We start from the raw sequence: 21,091 nt of genomic DNA, 5'->3' as shown, positions 1-21,091 counted from the left end.
TTTTCTTAAAAATTCGTTTTTGATTTTTAATAAATTTGTTTAACGCTGTACAGAAATTTTGTCTAACACTTTTTGGTAGGTACCCATAAGCTCTACTTCCCCCCAAAATTTCATTGAAATATATTCGCAATTGTAGAAGTTATGGTCGTTTGAGCATTGGAGGAGTTTTTTATGGGGTTTTTCTCACTTTACGGGGTTAAGCAACAACTTTCCGAACATTTTTGGAATTTCTACATATTGTCCATCAAAATATGTGTTGTTTGCCTTTTTAAACATTAAAATCGTTCAATCCGTTCAGGAGTTATGGTGTTCTAAATATACGGATGAAATTTCGAGGAACGATTTCTGGCCTGATATTAGATTCTCGGTAAGGAATCTTTTTCTCGAAAGTGCGTAGGATTTCGAGGATATGTGTATTGATAAAAAATGATGGTAATTGACCCATGCAGCCAAAAATAATTTTTCCAGAACGATTTGAAATTTTTTAATTTTGTCGACAAATTTGTTCACCTACTCGAATTTTTTTCTCGAAAGTGCGTAGAATTTTGGAGGTATGTGTATTCACGAAAAATAATTGTAATTGACCCCCTCAACTGAAAATAATTTTTTTACAATAATTTGAAATTTTTTAATTTAGTTTTGTAATAACTTTTTAAGGAAGCCTCTATCAAGAAATTGATTTTCGTTTTATTTTGGCGTCTAGAATCTCCCATTAAAATTCTTCCCAGGGGTAGTCGAACACCCTGTATAAACTATATTATTTAATATTACTATAACTATTTAACATAAAAAAACATGAGAAGAATATAAAACGTGAGCGTAAAAACCATAAGTGACTACTCTCGACCAGACACTTCTTACATATTTAAGGACATCATTTTTCCCATCGATTTGGAAAAATTTGAAAAGTTGTCTTTCGAAACAGCACACTTATTTAAACACAAATGTTCGTGGTATCCCACGCCTCTTACCATATATAAAATTGTAATACATGGGAAACGTATTCTCGAGGAGTATATTTTGCCGCCTGGATACTTGAGAGAAGACGCAGCAGAATCAAGGCATAAATTTTATAGACTGTTGGAATAAATTATATATTACTGTTGGAACTTTTTAGTGAAAACTGCGTTAATCTTGATAATCTGCTAGTATTTTAGCTTCATTGAGGATCAAATGAAATATTGATACTGATATTCACTAGACAAATATTCCTATACACGTAGAATCACGAAGAGTAAAAGAACAGTTAAATAGTTGAAAAATTGTATAATTTATATATCCAAAATTGTCACATACTATAGAAATATGCTTTTATCTTTTTCTATCTGAAATTGTTTACGAAAACTCATTGCAAATATTTCTATTGTAATTCACTGTGTTGACAGTTACACTAAAATGCAGTTTTTCTTTTAATTAGGGTATGCATTTATATCATTACATCGACTAAATTCAACATAAATTGCTAACGAATAATATTTACGAGTTCTGATAAGTTTAGAATTTAAATGCAATCATAAACCTAGTGTTAACGAAGTATCAATACAAAAATAAAAAAACTCCAAACAAATATCAATAAATAAAACCACTATCTTAATTCGATAATTGATCCGTCGAAGCTCATCACAGGCAGATGAAACTCGTGACATCGTCGGAGGAAGAATTCAATAAAAATTCCAACCGCTCCTGTTTAATAAAGCATCGTATTAAAAAGACCAAGAATCACGAAATCGCGGCGATTGAACAATTAAAATACACGAGATATCTGTGAGACTCGGTGGGATGATTCACGCAGTCTGGATTGTTAGCGAGATATTTAAAAGCGTTTAAAGTTTCGAAACATTTTTATGATTTGCAATTCAGAATGCTCGAACGTGACAATTTTCGAGCCCATTAACGAGTCATTTTGTCACCTACACAGTCATTATTGCTGTGTAATAAAGAATAAAAATCTCTTCATTTCCGACAAATTGGACGGCAGTCGGGAAGGTGGTTACCGCACCTGTAATCATTATAATCGTTCGTAATTTACACGCCAACGAACGATCACTCGAGATAATTTACGTATGATTCGCGGCGCATAGTTTAACCGTCGTTTCGCCGTCGTGCCCGATCGTTTAACTTCGACTTCATTGTCGTAATATTACTATGGATGAACGCGTAAACTGCCTTGACGAAAGATCTGCTAGTGTTCCCTATTTACTTGCTGTGTCAAGTATTGTCAAACTCGATGAAATCGTTCGTAGATCTAAACTATAACATTTATTAGACTACGATAATTCTAGCAATTAAGCAATCTTATTAAATAATTTATATATTCTGCTGTAATAGTTAAGAAATTAGAGGACAAATTAATGGCGATATAGAGAGTATATTAATAAAGAACAAATGATGTGTTTATCATATACAGGGTGTTCGGCCGCCCCTGGGAAAAATTTTAATGATGGATTCTAGAGGCCAAAATAAGACGAAAATCGAGAATACCAATTTGTTGATGGAGGCTTCCTTAAAAAGTTATCAACAATTAAATTTAAAAATTTCAAATCGTTCTAAAAAAATTATTTTCGGTTGCGGGGGTCAAAGACAATAATTTTTGGTCATTACACATACCCCAGAATTCCTAATCACTTTCAAGGAAAAAATTCCTTACTGAAAATCTAATTAGGTGCCTAAATTTTTCGACGAAAAAAAAATTTCAAATCGTTCTGAAAAAATTATTTTCTGCTGCAGGGGTCAATTACAATCATTTTTGGTGAATAGACACACCCCCGAAATCCTACGTACTTTCGAGAAAAAAATTCCTTACAGAAAATCTAATCAGGTGCCTAAATTCGACGAAAACAAAATTTCAAATCGTTCTGAAAAAATTATTTTCTGCTGCGGGGGTCAATTACTATCATTTTTGGTGAATAGACATACCCCCGAAATCCTACGTACTTTCGAGAAAAAAATTCCTTACAGAAAATCTAATCAGGTGCCTAAATTCGACGAAAACAAAATTTCAAATCGTTCTGAAAAAATTATTTTCTGCTGCGGGGGTCAATTACAATCATTTTTGGTGAATAGACATACCCCCGAAATCCTACCCACTTTCTAGAGAAAAATTCGAGAAGGTGTGAAACTTTTCGGCGAACAAAAAATTTTTAAATCGTTCTAAAAAAATTATTTTCGATTGCGGGGGTCAATTACAATCATTTTTGGTGAATAGACATACCCCCCAAATCTTGCGTAATTTGGAGAAAAAAATTCAGTAAGGGCGGAACTTTAAACGTTAATAACTTTTTAACAAACCCTTCATCAACAAATTGGTATTCTTGATTTTCGTCATATTTTGGCCTCTAGAATCCCCCATTAAAATTTTTCCCAGGGGTAGCCGAACACCCTGTATACGACTTAGTTTCCATCAATTTTATTCATTTCATACCAAAAAATTGTGATGTAGATTCAGATCCATTATAGCTACTGATGTTCATAAACATCGAAACCTGAGGCCACTGTAGAAAGACTCTTTAAAGGATAAGGATCATTAGTTTAATAATACTAAATTCGAACACAATAATATTCACTGCTCTAATAAACGAAATTAAATAGTTTTTGCAACGCGAACGAAAAATTGATAGCATTTTTACCGCGGTAAAGACGCTCTAAAGGGCAAAGAAAAGAGAATTCGTTCCATTTATTTTTTTGACCGCGTATTAACTCGATCTCCCAAACCTGTATTCAACGCTAATCAACGAAACAGTAAAATCCTCCGTCATAATTCGGCGTTTACAGCGAAAGCAATCATCAGTTTCAAATTTCTCCTTCTCTGAACTGGTTATTAGCTACAGTAAGAAGGAACCGTTCGAAATTACCGTTTCGAGGCTAATGAAACGATGTTAAAAGTTCGATGCTCTCTATTTAAGGGTGTAGAATGCAAATCGAAACCTTATTTCGATTTTTCACAAAATACTGGGTCTATCCAGTGTCCAAAATCCCTAGAAAACGAATTAATTTCACGATTGTTTAAAAGAATCGCTCGAATGTTGCTGCTTGCACCTGATGTGCTGACTAAACTATACAGAGTGTCCCGTAGCATGTGGAACTTACTTCAGGACTAGATTCTACACATGAAAGCAATAAAAAAAGTTCATATAAACATACAACCTATTGTTTTCGAATTAAAGCGATTTTCTTCGTTAACAGACCGTATTTGCTCACCTGTGAACAAGTGTTCGAAATGAGCTCCTTGCATCTGAACACAGGCCTGGAGACGTTTTATTACTGACTGTCTTACCCTCTCCATTTGTCCAGGAATTGTTCGAATTTCATGGAAGCACTTTGTATACAATTTTCAAATAGCTTTCGAAATAATTATACCAACATACAATTCACCATAGCTCGAAAACAAGATCGAATAGGACGTATGTTTACATGAAGTTTTCTTATTATTTTCGTGTGTAGAATCTAATCCTGAAGTGGACCCCATGAGACACCCTGTATTTACTAAGGTGACTTCAAAACTATTTCGAAGCTTCACGTTTGCAGTTTGTTCGTCTCCGAAAATGAATCATAAATCTGAGAGAGGCGCGAGAAACTTAACAAAACGTAAAAAGAAAGATTTTTCGCAAGTTGAGGCCAGACCAATCCCTCGAAGAACTATCCGTGACAATGGAGGACGGGCAGAAGCGACCGGAAGCGTGTAATTTCTCTGATCGATGGGTCTACGTTACCGTAACGATCCAGGCTATCGCGATAGTCCGGAAATCGTGCACGCATCGGAGTTGCCAACACCGAGACCGGATTATCATTCGCCAGGAATTTTAACAGCTACCTTCGGAAGACTCCAAACAATATATCAGCCGTCGCGGTTCGCGCATATGAGCATCGCGCATGCCTATCATTATCTAAGATGCCACGGCTGATTTATATCTGGCCTTTCGACTACCGTGCCTCGCGGTTGGAATTTTCCCGCGAAAATCCGTTGTTCCGTAAGGGAAAACCGTCGTCGAACGGTTCGTTAACGACACACCACTGCGATGATGGATACTTCGACGCGGTGTGCGCTCGCTCGAAGACGGCTCGCGACCCTTTCCTGGATGATTCGCGAATACCCGAGACGGATGGAATCGGGGTCGAACAAACCGCAGAAATAGTTGATGAGTTTGGAAACTTTATCCAGCTCCGAAACGTTGAAACTTCATTGAAATCGAGGAAAGGAACGACCCGAATTTTCTCAAGAAAACATCTGAAACTCTAATTATCATTCTATATAGGGTATACGGCCATGGGAACAATTTTAATGGGAGATTTTAGACGCTGAAATAAGAGGAAAATCAAGAATATCAATTTCTTGATTGAGGCTTCAGTTAGTTCAAAATTAATGTAAAATTTTTTAATTCCTTCTAAAAAAATTATTTTCGGTTGAGGGGACTATTACAATCATTTTTGGTGAATAGAGATACCCTCGAAATCCTACACACTTTCGAGAAAAAAATTCGAGTAGGTGAACTTTGTCGACAAAATTAAAAAATTTCAAATTATTTAAAAAAAATGATTTTTAGTTGCAGAAGTCAAATACAATCATTTTTTATGAATAGACATATCCTCGAAATCCTACGCATTTTCGAGATAAAAATTCAAATAGGGGACGAATTTTTCGACAAAATTAAAAATTTTCAGATCATTCTAAAAAAATTATTTTTAGTTGCAAGGGTTATATGGAATCATTTTTGGTGAATAGGCATACCCACGAAATCCTATGCACTTTCGAGAAGAAAATTCCTAAACGAAAATATAATGTATGGCCAGAAATGTACCCCGAAAATTTCATGCAAATCTTTAAAACATCATAACTCCTGAACGAATTGGACGATTTTAATGTTTCAAAAAGCAAACCATGCGTATTTTAGTGAAAAATATGTAGGAATTCTAAAAATATTCAAAAAGTCGTTTCTTAACCACGTAAAGTGAGAAAAATCCTATAAAAGTGGTCCAATTTTCAAACGACCATAAGTCCTATAATAGTTAATAGATTTCATTGAAATTTGTTTCTAAAGTAGAGCTTATAGGTACCTACAAAAAAGTATTAGAAAAAATTTCCATCCAGCGTCAAACAAATCTATTGAAAATGAAAAACGAATTTTTAAGAAAAATCGACAGGTGTTGAAATTTTTCGACGAAAAAAAAATTTCAAATCGTTCTGGAAAAAATATTTCTGGCTGCGGGGGTCAATTACAATCACTTTCGATGAATAGATATACCCTCGAAATCCTACGCATTTTCGAGACAAAAATTCGAATAGGGGACGAATTTTTCGACACATTTAAAAAATTTCAGATCGTTCTGGAAAAAATATTTCTGGCTGCAGGGATCAATTACAATCATTTTCGGTGAATAGACATACCCTCGAAATCCAACTCAATTTCGAGATAAAAATTCAAGTAGGGGACGAATTTTTCGACAAATTTTAAAAATTTCAAATTGTTCTGGAAAAAATATTTCTGGGTGCGGGGGTCAATTACAATCATTTTCGGTAAATAGGAATATCCTCGAAATCCTACGCAATTTCGAGATAAAAATTCGAGTAGGGGGCAAATTTTTTGATAAAATTAAAAAATTTCAGATCATTCTGAAAAAATTATTTTTAGTAGCAGGGGTCAAGTATAATCATTTTTGGTGAATAAGCATACCCTCGAAATCCTGCACACTTTCGAAAAAAAAATTCATTACCGAAAATATTATGTCTGACCAGAAATATTCTACTTAAATTTCATGTATATGTTCAAAACATCATAACTTTTAAACGGATTGGAGGATATTAATAATTCAAAATGCAAACAATTCGTATTAATGGAGGATACATAACGTATTTCGTATCAACAAAGAAGTTATGCATCCATAAATGAAAGTCCATTCCAATCCCATTTCTAATCTTCGCAATGTGAAAACTTGTACTTAATTCGGAATCAGTAAAGTATAACAACGAAAGTAAGATCAGGATGTGCATACCTCGAACAATAGACTTCCTATTATACGCGAGGCCCACAATTTACAATAAATCACGTAATTATTGACTTTCAGAATCAGGATCGAGAAAGCAGGAAATATATCACACTTTATCAAACTCGTTAAACGAATCTCAAGTCAGGTATGAATAATTCGACATTTAATGACTCGTCTGCAAGTAAATTTATATACCAATAAGATTATATGTATTATAATTTAATAATATGTGAAATATCGTTGCTACATAAATTGACTTTTTACAGCTCCTCAAACTTGGTACGCGATAGAACACGTTAATAACTTAATGAAACATAAAATGTCATTAATATATAAATATCCATGCAAAACATTGGGGATTTTACAGCCACGTTGACGATCCAAGCACGCGTCCCGGTAGGTCCGCCAGTGTTAAATACAGTAATTTGTCGCGTACAATGTTTTTGCGTATCGTTTCTTATTTCACTAGGTCGTTAATGTACTTTGCAATTGATGCGACTTTAAACACCGCTAAAAAAAAACCACGCACGCGCGTTGTTTCGTACGACGATGGCTACTGGCTCGACGTTACCTCGTCTAAAAAATAAAAAAGCAACCATTCCCACCGATGACCATCGGTTAAAGGCCAAGGGATAAAATTGATTCGAGGTCGTGCGAGCGTTTCCCGTGGTCTTCCTCGACGGGGGCACAGTTTTGTTAATAGCCATAATTAAAACTAATAATAACGCGTATCTGGTCCCAGTCGGGAAGACAGAGCGCTGGGAGAATGTGGAATGAAATCCACGTGTTTCGAGCACTCGTCCGCCGGTGCCACGTGAAAGGCGCGCTAGCCTCACCTTTAACCGTTCGTATAACTTTATAACGGCGATTAACAACGAGCGTTAAAACTGTCAGCCGGGGATTTCCCCGATGATCAAACCGCGAGTTTACTGCCGCCTCTGTCAGCCAGACGCGAGAAATTCGCCCGAAAACTTGTCGATGAATTCGAGATCGGGGGGAACAGAAGAGGAACGATGTCGTCGATTGTAAATTAAAAAACGGGCCTACGTTCGGGAATTTACGACCTCGATGCATCTTGTGCCTTATCGCGGAACCTCGAGTCCTTAAACCGTCCCTGGGGTTTACATTCTGTTTATTGGCACGCCGATTTGTACGATTTTGGCTCGTTCGAAATGCAGATTCGATAGCAAACGATTACTTAACACTAAATTAAATTTTAGAAAGAACGATTAAATTCATAATATTTATGTTTTCATAAAGGTTCTACAACCAAGTGAAACATGTGTATAAAGTACTCCATATTAGGGCAACTGACCCTACATTTGGGTAGTGTTTAAAGGAATTCAAACTTCTGGTTTTCCAGAGTGTCTTAATTATCGAATAAAAACAACTTACAGTCAGGAAACTTCGTTTTTCCTACATGAATTCTTCCACGCTTCGGATGTCTGTAACTCGAAAGATTTTTCGTTTCCCTTCGACTTCGACTTGTCCTGTACGCTATATAAATATAAAAAAATTCTAGAGACACGAGGTTCCCCGATGCATGCTAGTCGCTACCGCTTTCTAAAGCGATTTTACAGCTTGAGACACATGGATGTCCGAAGAAATCGAGCTTCGTGCGTGCCGATAGAAAACGGTAAATTCGAAGATGTATTCCCGGCGCAAAGAATCGTGCCGGGAACGGTCGTAGATGATTTTTACGCTTGCTTCGACTAGGAAATACGGCTAATGGAATCCCCGATGCCTATTCTACGGATCCTGGAATCGCCATCGCGGCGAGCATGTTCCGCCAAGTCGACCGTGTACGTAGAACGCGACATCGACGAATCACGGGGGGATTGTGTGTAAATAAATTGTTCGTAACTTTACGCCACGATCCTCGACATCCGATGTGATATTCACCTATTACCCTTTCCGGTGTTTCTTCGAAGACCTCTCTCTCTCTCTCTCTTCGCTCCGAACGCGTAGACCTCGCACGAAGAGATTCTTTATAGCTCTTTTATCCATTTACAGAGTCGTTAACTCTCCCGCGGCGCGAACATTCTTATTATTCCCGAATGTTTCGATGCCTGTAAAGCTGATTTGCCACAGTTCGCGAGTTTTACTCCCGTACGAGATAACCGTTGCTCGGTATGCGCCTCGCGAGACCGGTAATTATAAGGATGCTTTCGTAACGATCGATAAACATACGCGTTTATTTAAACGTAATACTCGAGGAACGATACACCTTTATTTAAACACAAAACTTAATGGACGACGAGTACGATCGCGCAAAAATTAACGGTCGATACGTTTCGAGTGAAATAATTTCAAAGTAATGATACGGAATGCCACTCGCGAATACGGTAGATACACGATTTTATTGCTCGAGAGCATCGTTCGTTGCACACGGTTTCGACAAGCGGAGAGAATGGTCTCTGAGCAAAGAGTAAGGTTCAATGTAATGGCGGGGATAGGTCGCGTGAGGGCTACTGGTCGTTGGATTGGTTACCCCGTTTATTGCAAGAGTTTCCTATCACGGTTTCCGTCAGTAATCGAGGTTCTACTGTATTCTGTTTTTAGTAGGTAACATTACTGTGTTATTGAACTTAATACACGTTATAGTTCATGTTAGGAAATGGTTCACAAGTTTTACTTTAAAAATAGCTTAGAAACCACTGTTCCACTGTGTAAAATTGCAAAGAAATTAATTTACTGTCATGGCCAACACAAAGATTTTAATTTATGAGATTATTTGGATAGAAATGTGTCCCAAAATTGCAGAGATAATAAACAAATACTATTAGCAAATTAGTAGAAAATACGTATGCCAAAATGACTCGAGGCAATTTTTCGAGGCAACAATAATTGTGGATATCAAAGTAGAGTAATAAGAGTACACTGACTATTATTTTAACTTTTCTCTTTTTTCGTCTGATCAATTTTTCTCAACTCACTTTCCAAGCACGAATAATTGTTTCGTAGTTGATAAACATTTTGTATAATTTGTTTTATAATTTTGTATGTTTTATTAGATACTGCTGATCAATACCTAGACTGTGGATTTTTATGAGGAGATATTCTAGTGTGAAGAGCATTCTTTAGACTTTCTTGAAGAATTTTTTGTAAATAAACTGTAACATCATTTGCAGTCAAATTTACAAGGTTTATTTCTGCCTGTTTCAGTGATATTTTAAAGAAGTTAAAATTGTTTGGTTGAGTTTAGATTAAATTTTTCGACAAAATTAAAAAATTTCAAATCATACTGAAAAAATTATTTTTAGTTGCAGGGGTTAAATACAACCATTTTTGGTGAATAGACACACCCCCGAAATCCTACGCAGTTTCGAGAAAAAAATTCACTACCGAAAATATAATGTCTGACCAGTGACATTTTACTGACTTTACGTCGAAAAAAAAATTTCAAATCATTCTAAAAAAAATATTTTTGGCTGCAGGGGTTAATTGCAATCATTTTTTGTCAATACACATACCCTCGAATTCCTACACACTTTCGAGAAAAAAATTCGAGTAGGTGAACAAATTTGTCGACAAAATTAAAAAATTTCGAATCGTTCTGGAAAAATTATTTTTGATTGTAGGGGTCCATTACCATCATTTTTGGTCAATACATATACTCCCTAAATCCTACACACTTTCGAGAAATAATTCCTTACCGAAAATCTAATGTAATGCTTCCTCGAAAATTCATTCAAATGTTTAAAATATCATAACTTCTGAACGGATTGGACGATTTTAATGTTTCGAAAGGCAAACGACGCGTATTTTAGTGAAGAATATGTAAAAATTCTAAAAATATTCGAAAAGTTGTTTCTTAACCTCGTAAAGTGAGAAAACCCCCATAAAAAAGGTCCAATTTTCAAATGACCATAACTCCTACAATAGTAACTGGATTTCATTGAAATTTTTTTCTGAAGTAGAGCTCATGGGTACCTACAAAAAAGTATTAAACAAAATTTCCGTACAGCGTCAAACAAATTTATTAAAAATGAAAAACGAATTTTTAAGAAGAATCGACATGTAGTGCCTAAATTCGGCGAAAAAAATTTCAAATCGTTGTGAAAAAATGATGTGTATGAATCTTTATACAAATTTCAAGGGATATTCTAGTATGAAGTGCATTGTTAGGATTTCTTGAAGAATTTTTTGTGAATAAACTGAACACCTTTTGCAGTCTTTACAAGGTTTATTTTTACATGTTTCAGTGATATTTTAAAAAATTAGATTTGTTTTGTTGAGTTTAGGCATAAGGTTTTGCAGATTTTTCAAATTATATTCTGTAAGAAAATGCAAAAAAAAGAAATCGATTTCTTCAGAGGTTCACACTAGAATACCCTCTTAATAGAATTGATGAAATGGAAGCTTTGTAGAGGGTTCTTTCAACTTGTAAATACAATAATACGTATCGTATTTTAAATGCTTTTTATATTTTCACATATTAAGTGCATTCTGTAATTCTTTGAAAATTAAAATTTCCCATAAATGCATGAACATCCGCAGTCTATATCTTATATCTTTGATTCGAAATTTTCGATTTAGTGAATAAAAATTACATTTCTGACGCTGGCCGACGAGAGTGGATTGTCTACCGTTGTGATTTAATAAAATCGACATTCTTTACGGAACGTAAAGTCTTCCGCGGTGCTAAAAAAAGAAAGACTGATACCCCCTTACTATTTAAATTGATAAAATGGGAGCTTTGCAGAGGATTGCCTCAACCATTAAATACAATAATATCTATCTTATTTTAAATATTTCTTATATTTTCACATATTAAATGCATTCTGTAGTTCTTCGAGAATTAAAATTTTCCATAAATGCACAAACATCCGCAGCCTATCAATGTCAAATTTTCGATTTAGTTGAGAAAAATTACATTTCTGGTACTCCTCGACGAGAGTGGATCATCCACCGTTGTGAGTTAATAAAATCAACATTCTTACCGGAACTCAAAATCTTCCAAGGTGCCCAAGAAAGAAAGACCGATACCCCCTTACTATTTAGAATTGATAAAATGGGAGTTTTGTAGAGGGTTGTCTCAACCCCTAAACACAATAATATGTATCTTATTTTAAATATTTCTTATATTTTCACATATTAAGTGCATTCTGTAGTTCTTTGAGAATTAAAATTTTCCATAAATGCACAAACATCCGCAGCCTATCAATATCAAATTTTCGATTCAGTTAATGAAAATTACATTTCTGGTGCTCCTCGACGAGAGTGGATCATCTACCGTTGCGATTTAATAAAATCAACATTCTTTACGGAACTCAAAATCTTCCACGGTGCCGAAGAAAGAAAGACTGATACCCCCTTGCTATTTAGAATTGATAAAATGGGAGGTTTGTAGAGGGTTGTCTCAACCCCTAAACACAATAATATATATCTTATTTTAAATGTTTCTTATATTTTCACATATTAAGTGCATTCTGTAGTTCTTTGAGAATAAAAATTACATTTCTGGTGCTCGTCGACGAGAGTGGATCATCTACCGTTGTGATTTAATAAAATCGTCATTCTTTACGGAACGCAAAATCTTCCACGATGTCCAGGAAAGAAAGATTGCTCGCGGAAGATTCACGCGAGTCGATGTTTTTTTCCGGGGGTCGCAGGTATCAACGGGGAACGCGGTTAATGGATTCTCTAATGGCGTTCGACGGATCGCGGAGATCGGCATCGAATCGGTTACCGGTGGCCAGGAGATACCCAGGATACCGCGTCGTCGCGTCTCAGGATCGCGCGTAGATTTTTCCTGAAACCCGTTCCGTGACCTCGTGCACGGTGCTCGTATCCTACGACAATCCTGCCTACGCGCTGCCCGCTGGCCACTGTCCCCGTTTTCGAGTGGACGTTCCACGTCGGGACGATCGTAAACCCGAACGCGAGAGGAGGAGCACCCTGACGATCGCGTATCTCGACCGCGAACGCGCCACGAACATGTTTCTTGTAGCAATTAGGCCGTTCGTACCGCGCGAGGTATCGTCCGGCTCGATCAAGATAATAAATTCCCGATCATCGTTTCGCGAGCGACAGAGACGCCGCTCGATCTCGCGGCTGATTAGTCGCGTCACGGTACTATCCTCGCCGCTACGATCGCCAACCCGTCCGCTAGATCACCGATCGAAGCTAACTTTTTTACCATTCGATCTATAACACGTTCACTGGCCGTGCAATTTTTTACGGAGCCCGAAACTTTGATTTTATTACGATATTAAACTTAAAGCTTGTCTCACTACTTATTTTCGTAAATGACAAAAATTTATTTACTTTAATGTTTCAACTTGAGGATTGTTTTAGTTCCACTATGAAAAGTCCTATCGCTCGTGTGTGGATGGAAAGCATTGTAATGGAGAACAATTTCGAAGAAACTTTGAAATTATAAAATTATAATTAGTGTAACTGATCTCGAAATAGAGTACTTTTATTTTTTACGGAGGTCAAACCTTTGATTTTATACAATTGCAAACTACATACGTAACTTAAAGCTTGTCTTAGTATGAATTTTCGTAAAATCAAGTTTCATGACAAAAATTTATTTACTTTAATGTTTCAAGGATTGTTTTAGTTCCACTATGAAAAGTCCTATCACTCGTGTGTGGAAGAAAAGCATTGTAATGGAGAACAATTTCGAAGGAACTTTAAAATAATAAAATTATAATTGCACCGGTTATTATGAAAGTGACCTACGTCATGTATTAAAAAATATTCCTCCAATATAGTGAAAATTGATCAAAAGTTATACTTATAATATGCCCTCCTAATGTGAAATTTATCTAATATCTTAAGAACTTTAAAATTATAAAATTATAATTAATGAAACTAATCTCGAAGTAGAGTACAATTTATTGTACTTGAAACGTACATATTTCCTTGTATTCACGATCACCATTCATATCGATGGTGCAACTCAAAGTGAAATGATTCTATATGAAAAAATAAATAAAAAATCAGGAATAAATTTTGTTCGTTCCAGGCATCGTTTTCGAAATAATTGAATATGAAAATTTCCCGGATACGCGTTTGATTGAATACGAGTTGCTCCGGTATGTCTGTCCACTACCCACTGTTTCTACTTACGCTGACGTTCGAGTTCGTGCTCTATTGCGCGCGCAATTGAGCACATTTCTTTATCGAATTAGGACTAAAACATTGTTCATGCCTCGTTTGTAAATTTATTCGTAAGCTAGAATTGAACAAAGAATTTTTTTAACCAATATCCCCCAAAAATTACTTCGCCAATGAATCTAAAATTTGTATTTCTTATTTTTGAATAAAATTTGTTCTAATTCAACACATACACGACGAATTTTTAACACTAGTTTTACGGAAGCTATATAGCCATATTTAAAATTGCAGAACTCGTAAATATTATTTTTTAACAACTTACGTTGAATTTATTTAATGCAATGGCATGAATACATATTCTAATTAAAAGAAAAATCGTATTTTAAGGTAATCGTCAACATGAAAGGTATCTAGTGTTAGTAAATCTAGTGATAAAATCAATTTCCAGGAAAACGAATTCTGAAACGAAAGAATTTTATCCAAAAAGCAAAAAGAAATATAAAGTTCGTCAATAAACGTTTTAAAGTTCCCCGCGCGTAAAAATTGAGTGGTTTAATATCATTTCCAATTCTGACACGAAGTTTCTTACCATCTTTATGTAACGTGTCTTTCTCCTTTCCACCTCCTGATTGAGTTCTCGCAAATTGACGGAAAACCACGGAACATCCTGTGTAACGGTACCAAGTTTTCTTTATATAATGACGACAACCTCGTAAAATAAACCACTTTATCTAACAAGAAAATCTTGCTGGCGTTGTGTGAGAGCCCAGGGTACCATTCTAGGGTTAATTCTCAAAATTTAGTATACTTGAGCTCTCGCAGTAAACAATTATCATATTTCCTTGCTGTTACCGAACATCGTAATAAATTACTTCCCCGTGTACGACTTTTATCTTTACACATTTGATATCTCACGTTGCTGATATCTAACGTTTAACGAGAACTGTGCTTTCTTATATATTTCATGTAATTTATTCCAAAATATTTCAGTAACTCCTGTTAGATTCTATTTCAGGCATCTTCAAGAAGATGATCTTCCTGTCTCGATGGAGAAGCAAACTAACCAAAAATCGATTATAGTACTATATGTCCCCCTTGTATACCTTACAATTTTTATTCCAAACATTTTTCCATACATCAAATAATCTATAAGCTATTCAAAAACATTACGAAACTCATCCTGTGTAATTTTTCAAACTTTATTAATACTAGAGCCATGTTCCTCATTCTTAGGTACCATTTGTCCCTTTTTAATCTTGGTACCAAATAAATATAAATTCTATAATTGAAAATTCTCTCATACTGTGTAGTTTTTCAAACTATATTAATACTAGAGCCATGTTCCTCATTCTTAGGTACTATTCGTCCCTTTTTAATCTTGGTACCAAGTAAATATAAATTCTATAGTTGAAAATTCTCTCATACTGTGTAGTTTTTCAAACTTTATTAATACTAGAGCCATGTTCCTCATTCTTAGGTACCATTCGTCCCTTTTTAATCTTGATATCAAGTAAATATAAATTCTATAATTGAAAATTCTCTCATACTGTGTAGTATTTCAAACTTTATTAATACTAGAGCCATGTTCCTCATTCTTAGGTACCATTCGTCCCTTTTTAATCTTGATACCAAGTAAATATAAATTCTATAGTTGAAAATTCTCTCATACTGTGTAGTTTTTCAAACTTTATCAATACTAGAGCCATGTTCCTCATTCTTAGGTACCATTCGTTCCTTTTTAATCTTGGTACCAAGTAAATATAAATTCTATAATTGAAAATTCTCTCATACTGTGTAGTATTTCAAACTTTATTAATACTAGAGCCATGTTCCTCATTCTTAGGTACCATTCGTCCCTTTTTAATCTTGATACCAAGTAAATATAAATTCTATAGTTGAAAATTCTCTCATACTGTGTAGTTTTTCAAACTATATTAATACTAGGGCCATGTTCCTCATTCTTAGGTACCATTCGTCCCTTTTTAATCTTGATACCAAATAAATATAAATTCTATAATTGATAATTCTCTCACACTGTGTAGTTTTTCAAACTTTATTAATACTAGAGCCATGTTCCTCATTCTTAGGTACTATTCGTCCCTTTTTAATCTTGGTACCAAGTAAATATAAATTCTATAGTTGAAAATTCTCGAGACCAGTCCTGTTGCAGGAATTTTAGTCCAGTCTGATATATCCTTATAAAAATACGCGAAGAAAAGCTAAACAAACACAAAATGGGTGAGTAAAGAGTCCATCGATTAAGCGCCCGACGAGATCCAAACGACCGAGATCCGACACCGAGGATCGATCGAGGTTACGCGAATATCCTCGGCCCATTAGGAGGAACAGTCGGGTTAAGTAGTTTTAGAGAGCCTCGAGGATTTTATGGTCGGTGTGAAATTTGCTTGGAAAGTATGACGCCGCCGCGGAGCAGCGCGGAATAAAAATGGAATTTTAGAGTCGAGATTTACTGCCTTGTCTCCTCCAACGACTGTTCCGCGTGTTAAAGTTTCTTTCGGCTTTGTAGTGTTACATAGCTCGACGAGACGACGCAGTAAACGCGGGAATATTGTTTTTAATTTGCCTGGTGCATTGTTGCGCCCTGAGTATTTAACGTATGCTTACAGGCGAGGATCGTATTGGGTTTATCGCGGTCGTTATAAGATCGTAACCGCGTAGGGATAAGTACTAATACGTGCTCGATGGTTTGATAGCAGGTTTAGGATGTATATCAAAAATTTCAACACGATTAAAGGTGCAAAGGTCGCTCGATGCTTCGCTGGGAGCCGAATGCACGACGAGATTCGAGTTTTAAGCCACGTTGGCACCCTTAACATATCACGAACGAAAATAAAGGCCTAGACTACGCGGCGAGGCTGCTACAATTGCCGCCATAATTCGATTCGAACCGCGGCGAATACGTGGTTTCGAAGTAAATCGGCAGATCTTTATCGTCGCGACGATCGGCTGGTTCGACGTTAACGAAAAGACTCTCACTAAATAAAGAGAACCACGGCGCATCGGGGGCTTCCTGGACCGTAAACTCGACGCGCCAATAGCTTCGTTTTATTATAGCCCTGGATCCCGGCCACCTGATTTGTTGTCCCGTGTCAGAGTTGAATACGTTCGAGTCAGTGAAACAGGTATAAACGTGCGTGGGCGGACACCTCGACCGACAGCTGCTCTTTCACTTGCCACGTGAGAATTTAGTTTCTACGCAATGTAGCTTGAGACGGAGAGGGGTTATGGAGTACGCTTTAAAAGTGGATAAATGTCACTGAGATGCTGCCACGACCGGTGTCATCTCGAGTTTCGTCCACGCGGCATTCGATATTCGACTTTCGTTCGAATTTATTCGGGAAACGGGGGAATAATGTCGCGCAACGACCGCGTTGTTAACACCGATTTCAGTTTCGTTTTACGATAACGCTCGAGTCGTGAAAGGTTCGCGACATGGCGAGCCTCGTACGAAAACTCTATTGGCGTGGAAAATAGTTTTCTGTGTGGATACGTTTCAATTTAGACTCGTGATTCGATATCTGGAATCGTGATGATTCAAGTTTTGAGATAATGAGCATGATTTAATTTGGTGGGGAAGGTATGTTACATTCGCATGATCTAATTTAAAAATGATCGAAGTGTTGTAAAGAGTTACTCGAAGAATTTTTTAAATCGAAGCAAGTTCATCGAATTGTTAACAAAATCTCTATGATGTATTTAATATACATTATTTATTGTATGTAATTTGAAATATTTTGGCTTGGTTTAAATGGTTTTATATTGATTAATAGCTCTGAAATGAGTATGGAAGATATTAGCTTTGAGATGTATTTAATTTAATATTTGTCTGTTTAATAAACTAAAGCAGATTGGGTGAAATTTCAATTCGATGTGGCTGCTTCTTAGAAATTAAGTAGGAGATGTTAGGTAAGTGTAACTCTGGGAAGTAATAGTTTCAGATCAGGTTTCACGTTTAGTCTGTTACTGTATTTAGACTAATGAATAAAGGCGATTTAAGGACAGAACTAATGAAGAAACGACTTGTTCGCTACAACTATGTAGGACAAAACAACGTAAAAAATTATAATGCCTCAACGTCGTTCTTTTTGTCTCTAAAACAGATTTCAGCTGTTTCAAATTTCTCAAACTGAAAAGCATAAATTGAGGAAATTAAATTTACTAACTACGAATAATAGATAAAAGATAAATGGATCGATTACTCCTTGAAAAAAATTCAGAATTAAATAATTATATCGATCAAATAAACGTCACGAAATGGCTTAAGGAGGCATTTAGTGTGAACCTTTGAAAAAATAAATTTCTTTCTTATGCCTAAACTCCTAAAATTAACGAAGTTATGGCCATTTAAAGATGTCATAGTCAATGTCATTGTTATAGGGATACCAAGCTTTATATTTATACATCACTACTATAATATCTTAAGATCTATAATATTTGAGCAATTGACTTCAAATTTTAATAAACCTTGTAAATTTGACTGCAAAAGGTGTTACAGTTTATTCGCAAAAAATACTCCAACAAAGTCTAAAAAAATGCACTTCACATTACAATACTCTCTTAATCGATTATACATTTATTGCAATCATTTTTTCAACGAATACTTTCGACGAGACTATTTTCCCAACTCCACTACATAATTTGCTTCTTTTTTCCTTCTTGGATCTCCCAAGACCACAGTCTGAAAACTACTAATTTAAATGCATAGATATATCCTTCGATTACGTCATGCTTTAACCTTTTACAAAACCTGTTATGTTTACCTCTATTACAAACTTCAAAGTTCCAAAATAATGATAATTTCAACATATTTATTCGGGAACAAAACTTCCTCAACCATCCTCTCTGGTGTTCAAAAATTCTCCACAAAAATTTTCAATTTTTTGAAAATCCTTGTCCACTGATACAAGCAAAGAAAATCGAATCTCCCAAAAAATAGACCAAACTTACGTCGTCCCTGTCCTGTTCAAAGTTCAAAAATAATGATAATTTCAACATATTTATTCGGGAACAAAACTTCATTAACCATCCTCTCTGATGTTCAAAAATTCTCCACAAAAATTTTCAATTCTTTGAAAGTCCTTGCCCACTGATACAAGCAAAGAAAATCGAATCTCCCAAAAAATAGACCAAACTTACGCCGCCCCTGTCCTGTTCAAAGTTCCAAAATAATGTTAATTTGGACACATTTATTGAGGAACCAAACTTCCTTAAACATTTTCCACAAAAATTTTCAATCCTTTCGAAGTCCTTGCCCACTGATACTAGCAAAGAATCACTGAAAAAATGTACCAAACTTACGTCGTCCCTGTCCTCGTGCAGATCGTCGTCGGCGCTCTCCTCGAGAACGAATCCCACGTCGTTGTTGTTCCTCGTCAGTGACGGCAGTTTCCTGGGTGTCAGCTCCTCGCCGTCCGTGTCTCTCTTCCGCTTGCCGTCCCTGTGCTCGTTCAGCGTGGTCTCGTGCTCGTCCAACATGTCGGTGACCATCAGTTCCGACTCGACGCTCGTCGGGGATACGACTTCGTCCAGAGGTGACATCGTCGTCCTGTCGGCTTCACCGGCCTCGAGCACGGACATGTTGAGCCACTTTTCCCGGCGTTGGCGCAGATGCTTCCTCGGTCACGATCACCAGAATCCACGAAAACCACCTCGTGTTCGAGGTGGCTAGGCGCCTCCGCTGTTCGAGTGAGTACGGATCCACGTTCATAGAGTCTCCCTTACGTTGCTCGGTTTCGTTTTCCTCGTGAACGATATCGTTCCTCTTCCACGTACACTTGCACGGAACTCTTACACGTTTATTATTAATCACTTTCTCTTTGCGAATATCGCTCGAGTCAACGGTCTCGACGGCGACGAGCGTGCGTTTTCGCGACGATCCCTCGCGTGTATCCTCGAGCACATTCGAAGACAATGGACCGATGAATCACCTGTCCTCGATAACGGTCCTGCTCGCCGCTAAGCACATCCAATATTATCGAACGAGCTTGACCCTCCTTTTCCTTTCTGCACAGGTCGATCGAGCAGCGCGGGAACGTCGAGGGTGGCGCGAACACCTGTTGCCCCGACACTCGTGTTCAGTGAAATTCCAATTGCCGCGATCGCTCGATCGCACGGTGCTCTAAGGTTGATCGACCGTGTTCCGACGAGTCGTACAGCACACGTGGACGAAGCACTTTTCTATATTCGATGGAGTTTGCTCGCGAAATGATCGTTTTTCAACGGACGAGGCTCCGAGACCAGACGTAAAACGATCCAGGCGTGCGCGCCTGTGCGTGCATTAAAGTCTCCCGAGTTTACAGCGGTCTCGCTGATCGACGACGCCGCTGGAACCTGAATTTTTGTCGGGTCCGAGCTTAATAACGCGTAATTAAATCCCGTGAAATTACACGGCCGGCTGGGACACCCATCGACTTTGCATCGTCGTGCGTTGCAATCGATATGAAAATCCAGTTTTCTCGGGTGACGCAATCGTTCGAGTCGTCAGCACCGCGGAACGTCGAGTAACGGTACGGAGCACGCTCGAACGCACGAGGAATCTCGACGTCGACGAGATTCGTCCTGAAACGAGGCGGTTCTCGGGACGGTCTACCGAGCGACGCAAAAACGCAGCCAGCTCGCTGGCAGTCACGTGGCGGAGCTCGTTTGTAGGTTCCTCGCTACCGTTCTCACATTCAGCCTAGGCGCTCGATACACGGCCTGATTTCACCGGTGGAATCGACTATCGGTAACGAGACTGCGCCGATCGGTTCGCGTGCACTTCCTGTCGGCGATCCTGTTCCTCGACAGCCTCTCATTTTAACTCGCGATCGCGCTCGAACCGATCACTCGACTCTGCGTCTTCTGGTCGCGCACCTTCACCGATTCATTCATGTTTCCCAGGCTGGATACCGTCGAATCGTAACACGCGTTAGGCGACACAAGAGGTTCCCGCACGGGAGCACCGGGTGGGCGGTTGCGTAACGGGTCGATCAACGTCCACGCTGAGACATCCTCGCTGACCACGGGCGTCGGATGTTGACGT

At 37.3% G+C, this 21,091-nt stretch overlaps 1 protein-coding gene across 1 annotated transcript in view; it reads right to left on the bottom strand.

The window, feature by feature from the left end:
- The window catches only part of LOC122401377 (transcription factor AP-2-epsilon), a 140,215-nt gene extending 120,500 nt beyond the window's left edge, over positions 1-19,715 (bottom strand). Inside the window, exon 1 of the mRNA XM_043403462.1 lies at positions 19,369-19,715. Coding sequence (XP_043259397.1) covers positions 19,369-19,647 — 279 coding nt within the window. The 5' untranslated portion in view covers positions 19,648-19,715. The remainder of the gene's footprint in view (positions 1-19,368) is intronic.
- Between the last annotated feature and the right edge of the window lie 1,376 nt (positions 19,716-21,091).

This window comes from Colletes gigas, unplaced genomic scaffold (assembly GCF_013123115.1).
Source record: "Colletes gigas isolate AHSC1104 unplaced genomic scaffold, ASM1312311v1 Colletes_gigas_Sc00024, whole genome shotgun sequence".
NCBI classification, from domain to species: Eukaryota; Metazoa; Arthropoda; class Insecta; order Hymenoptera; family Colletidae; genus Colletes; species Colletes gigas.
Note: the sequence above shows the minus strand (reverse complement) of the source record. Positions and strands in the feature narration are given on the sequence as shown.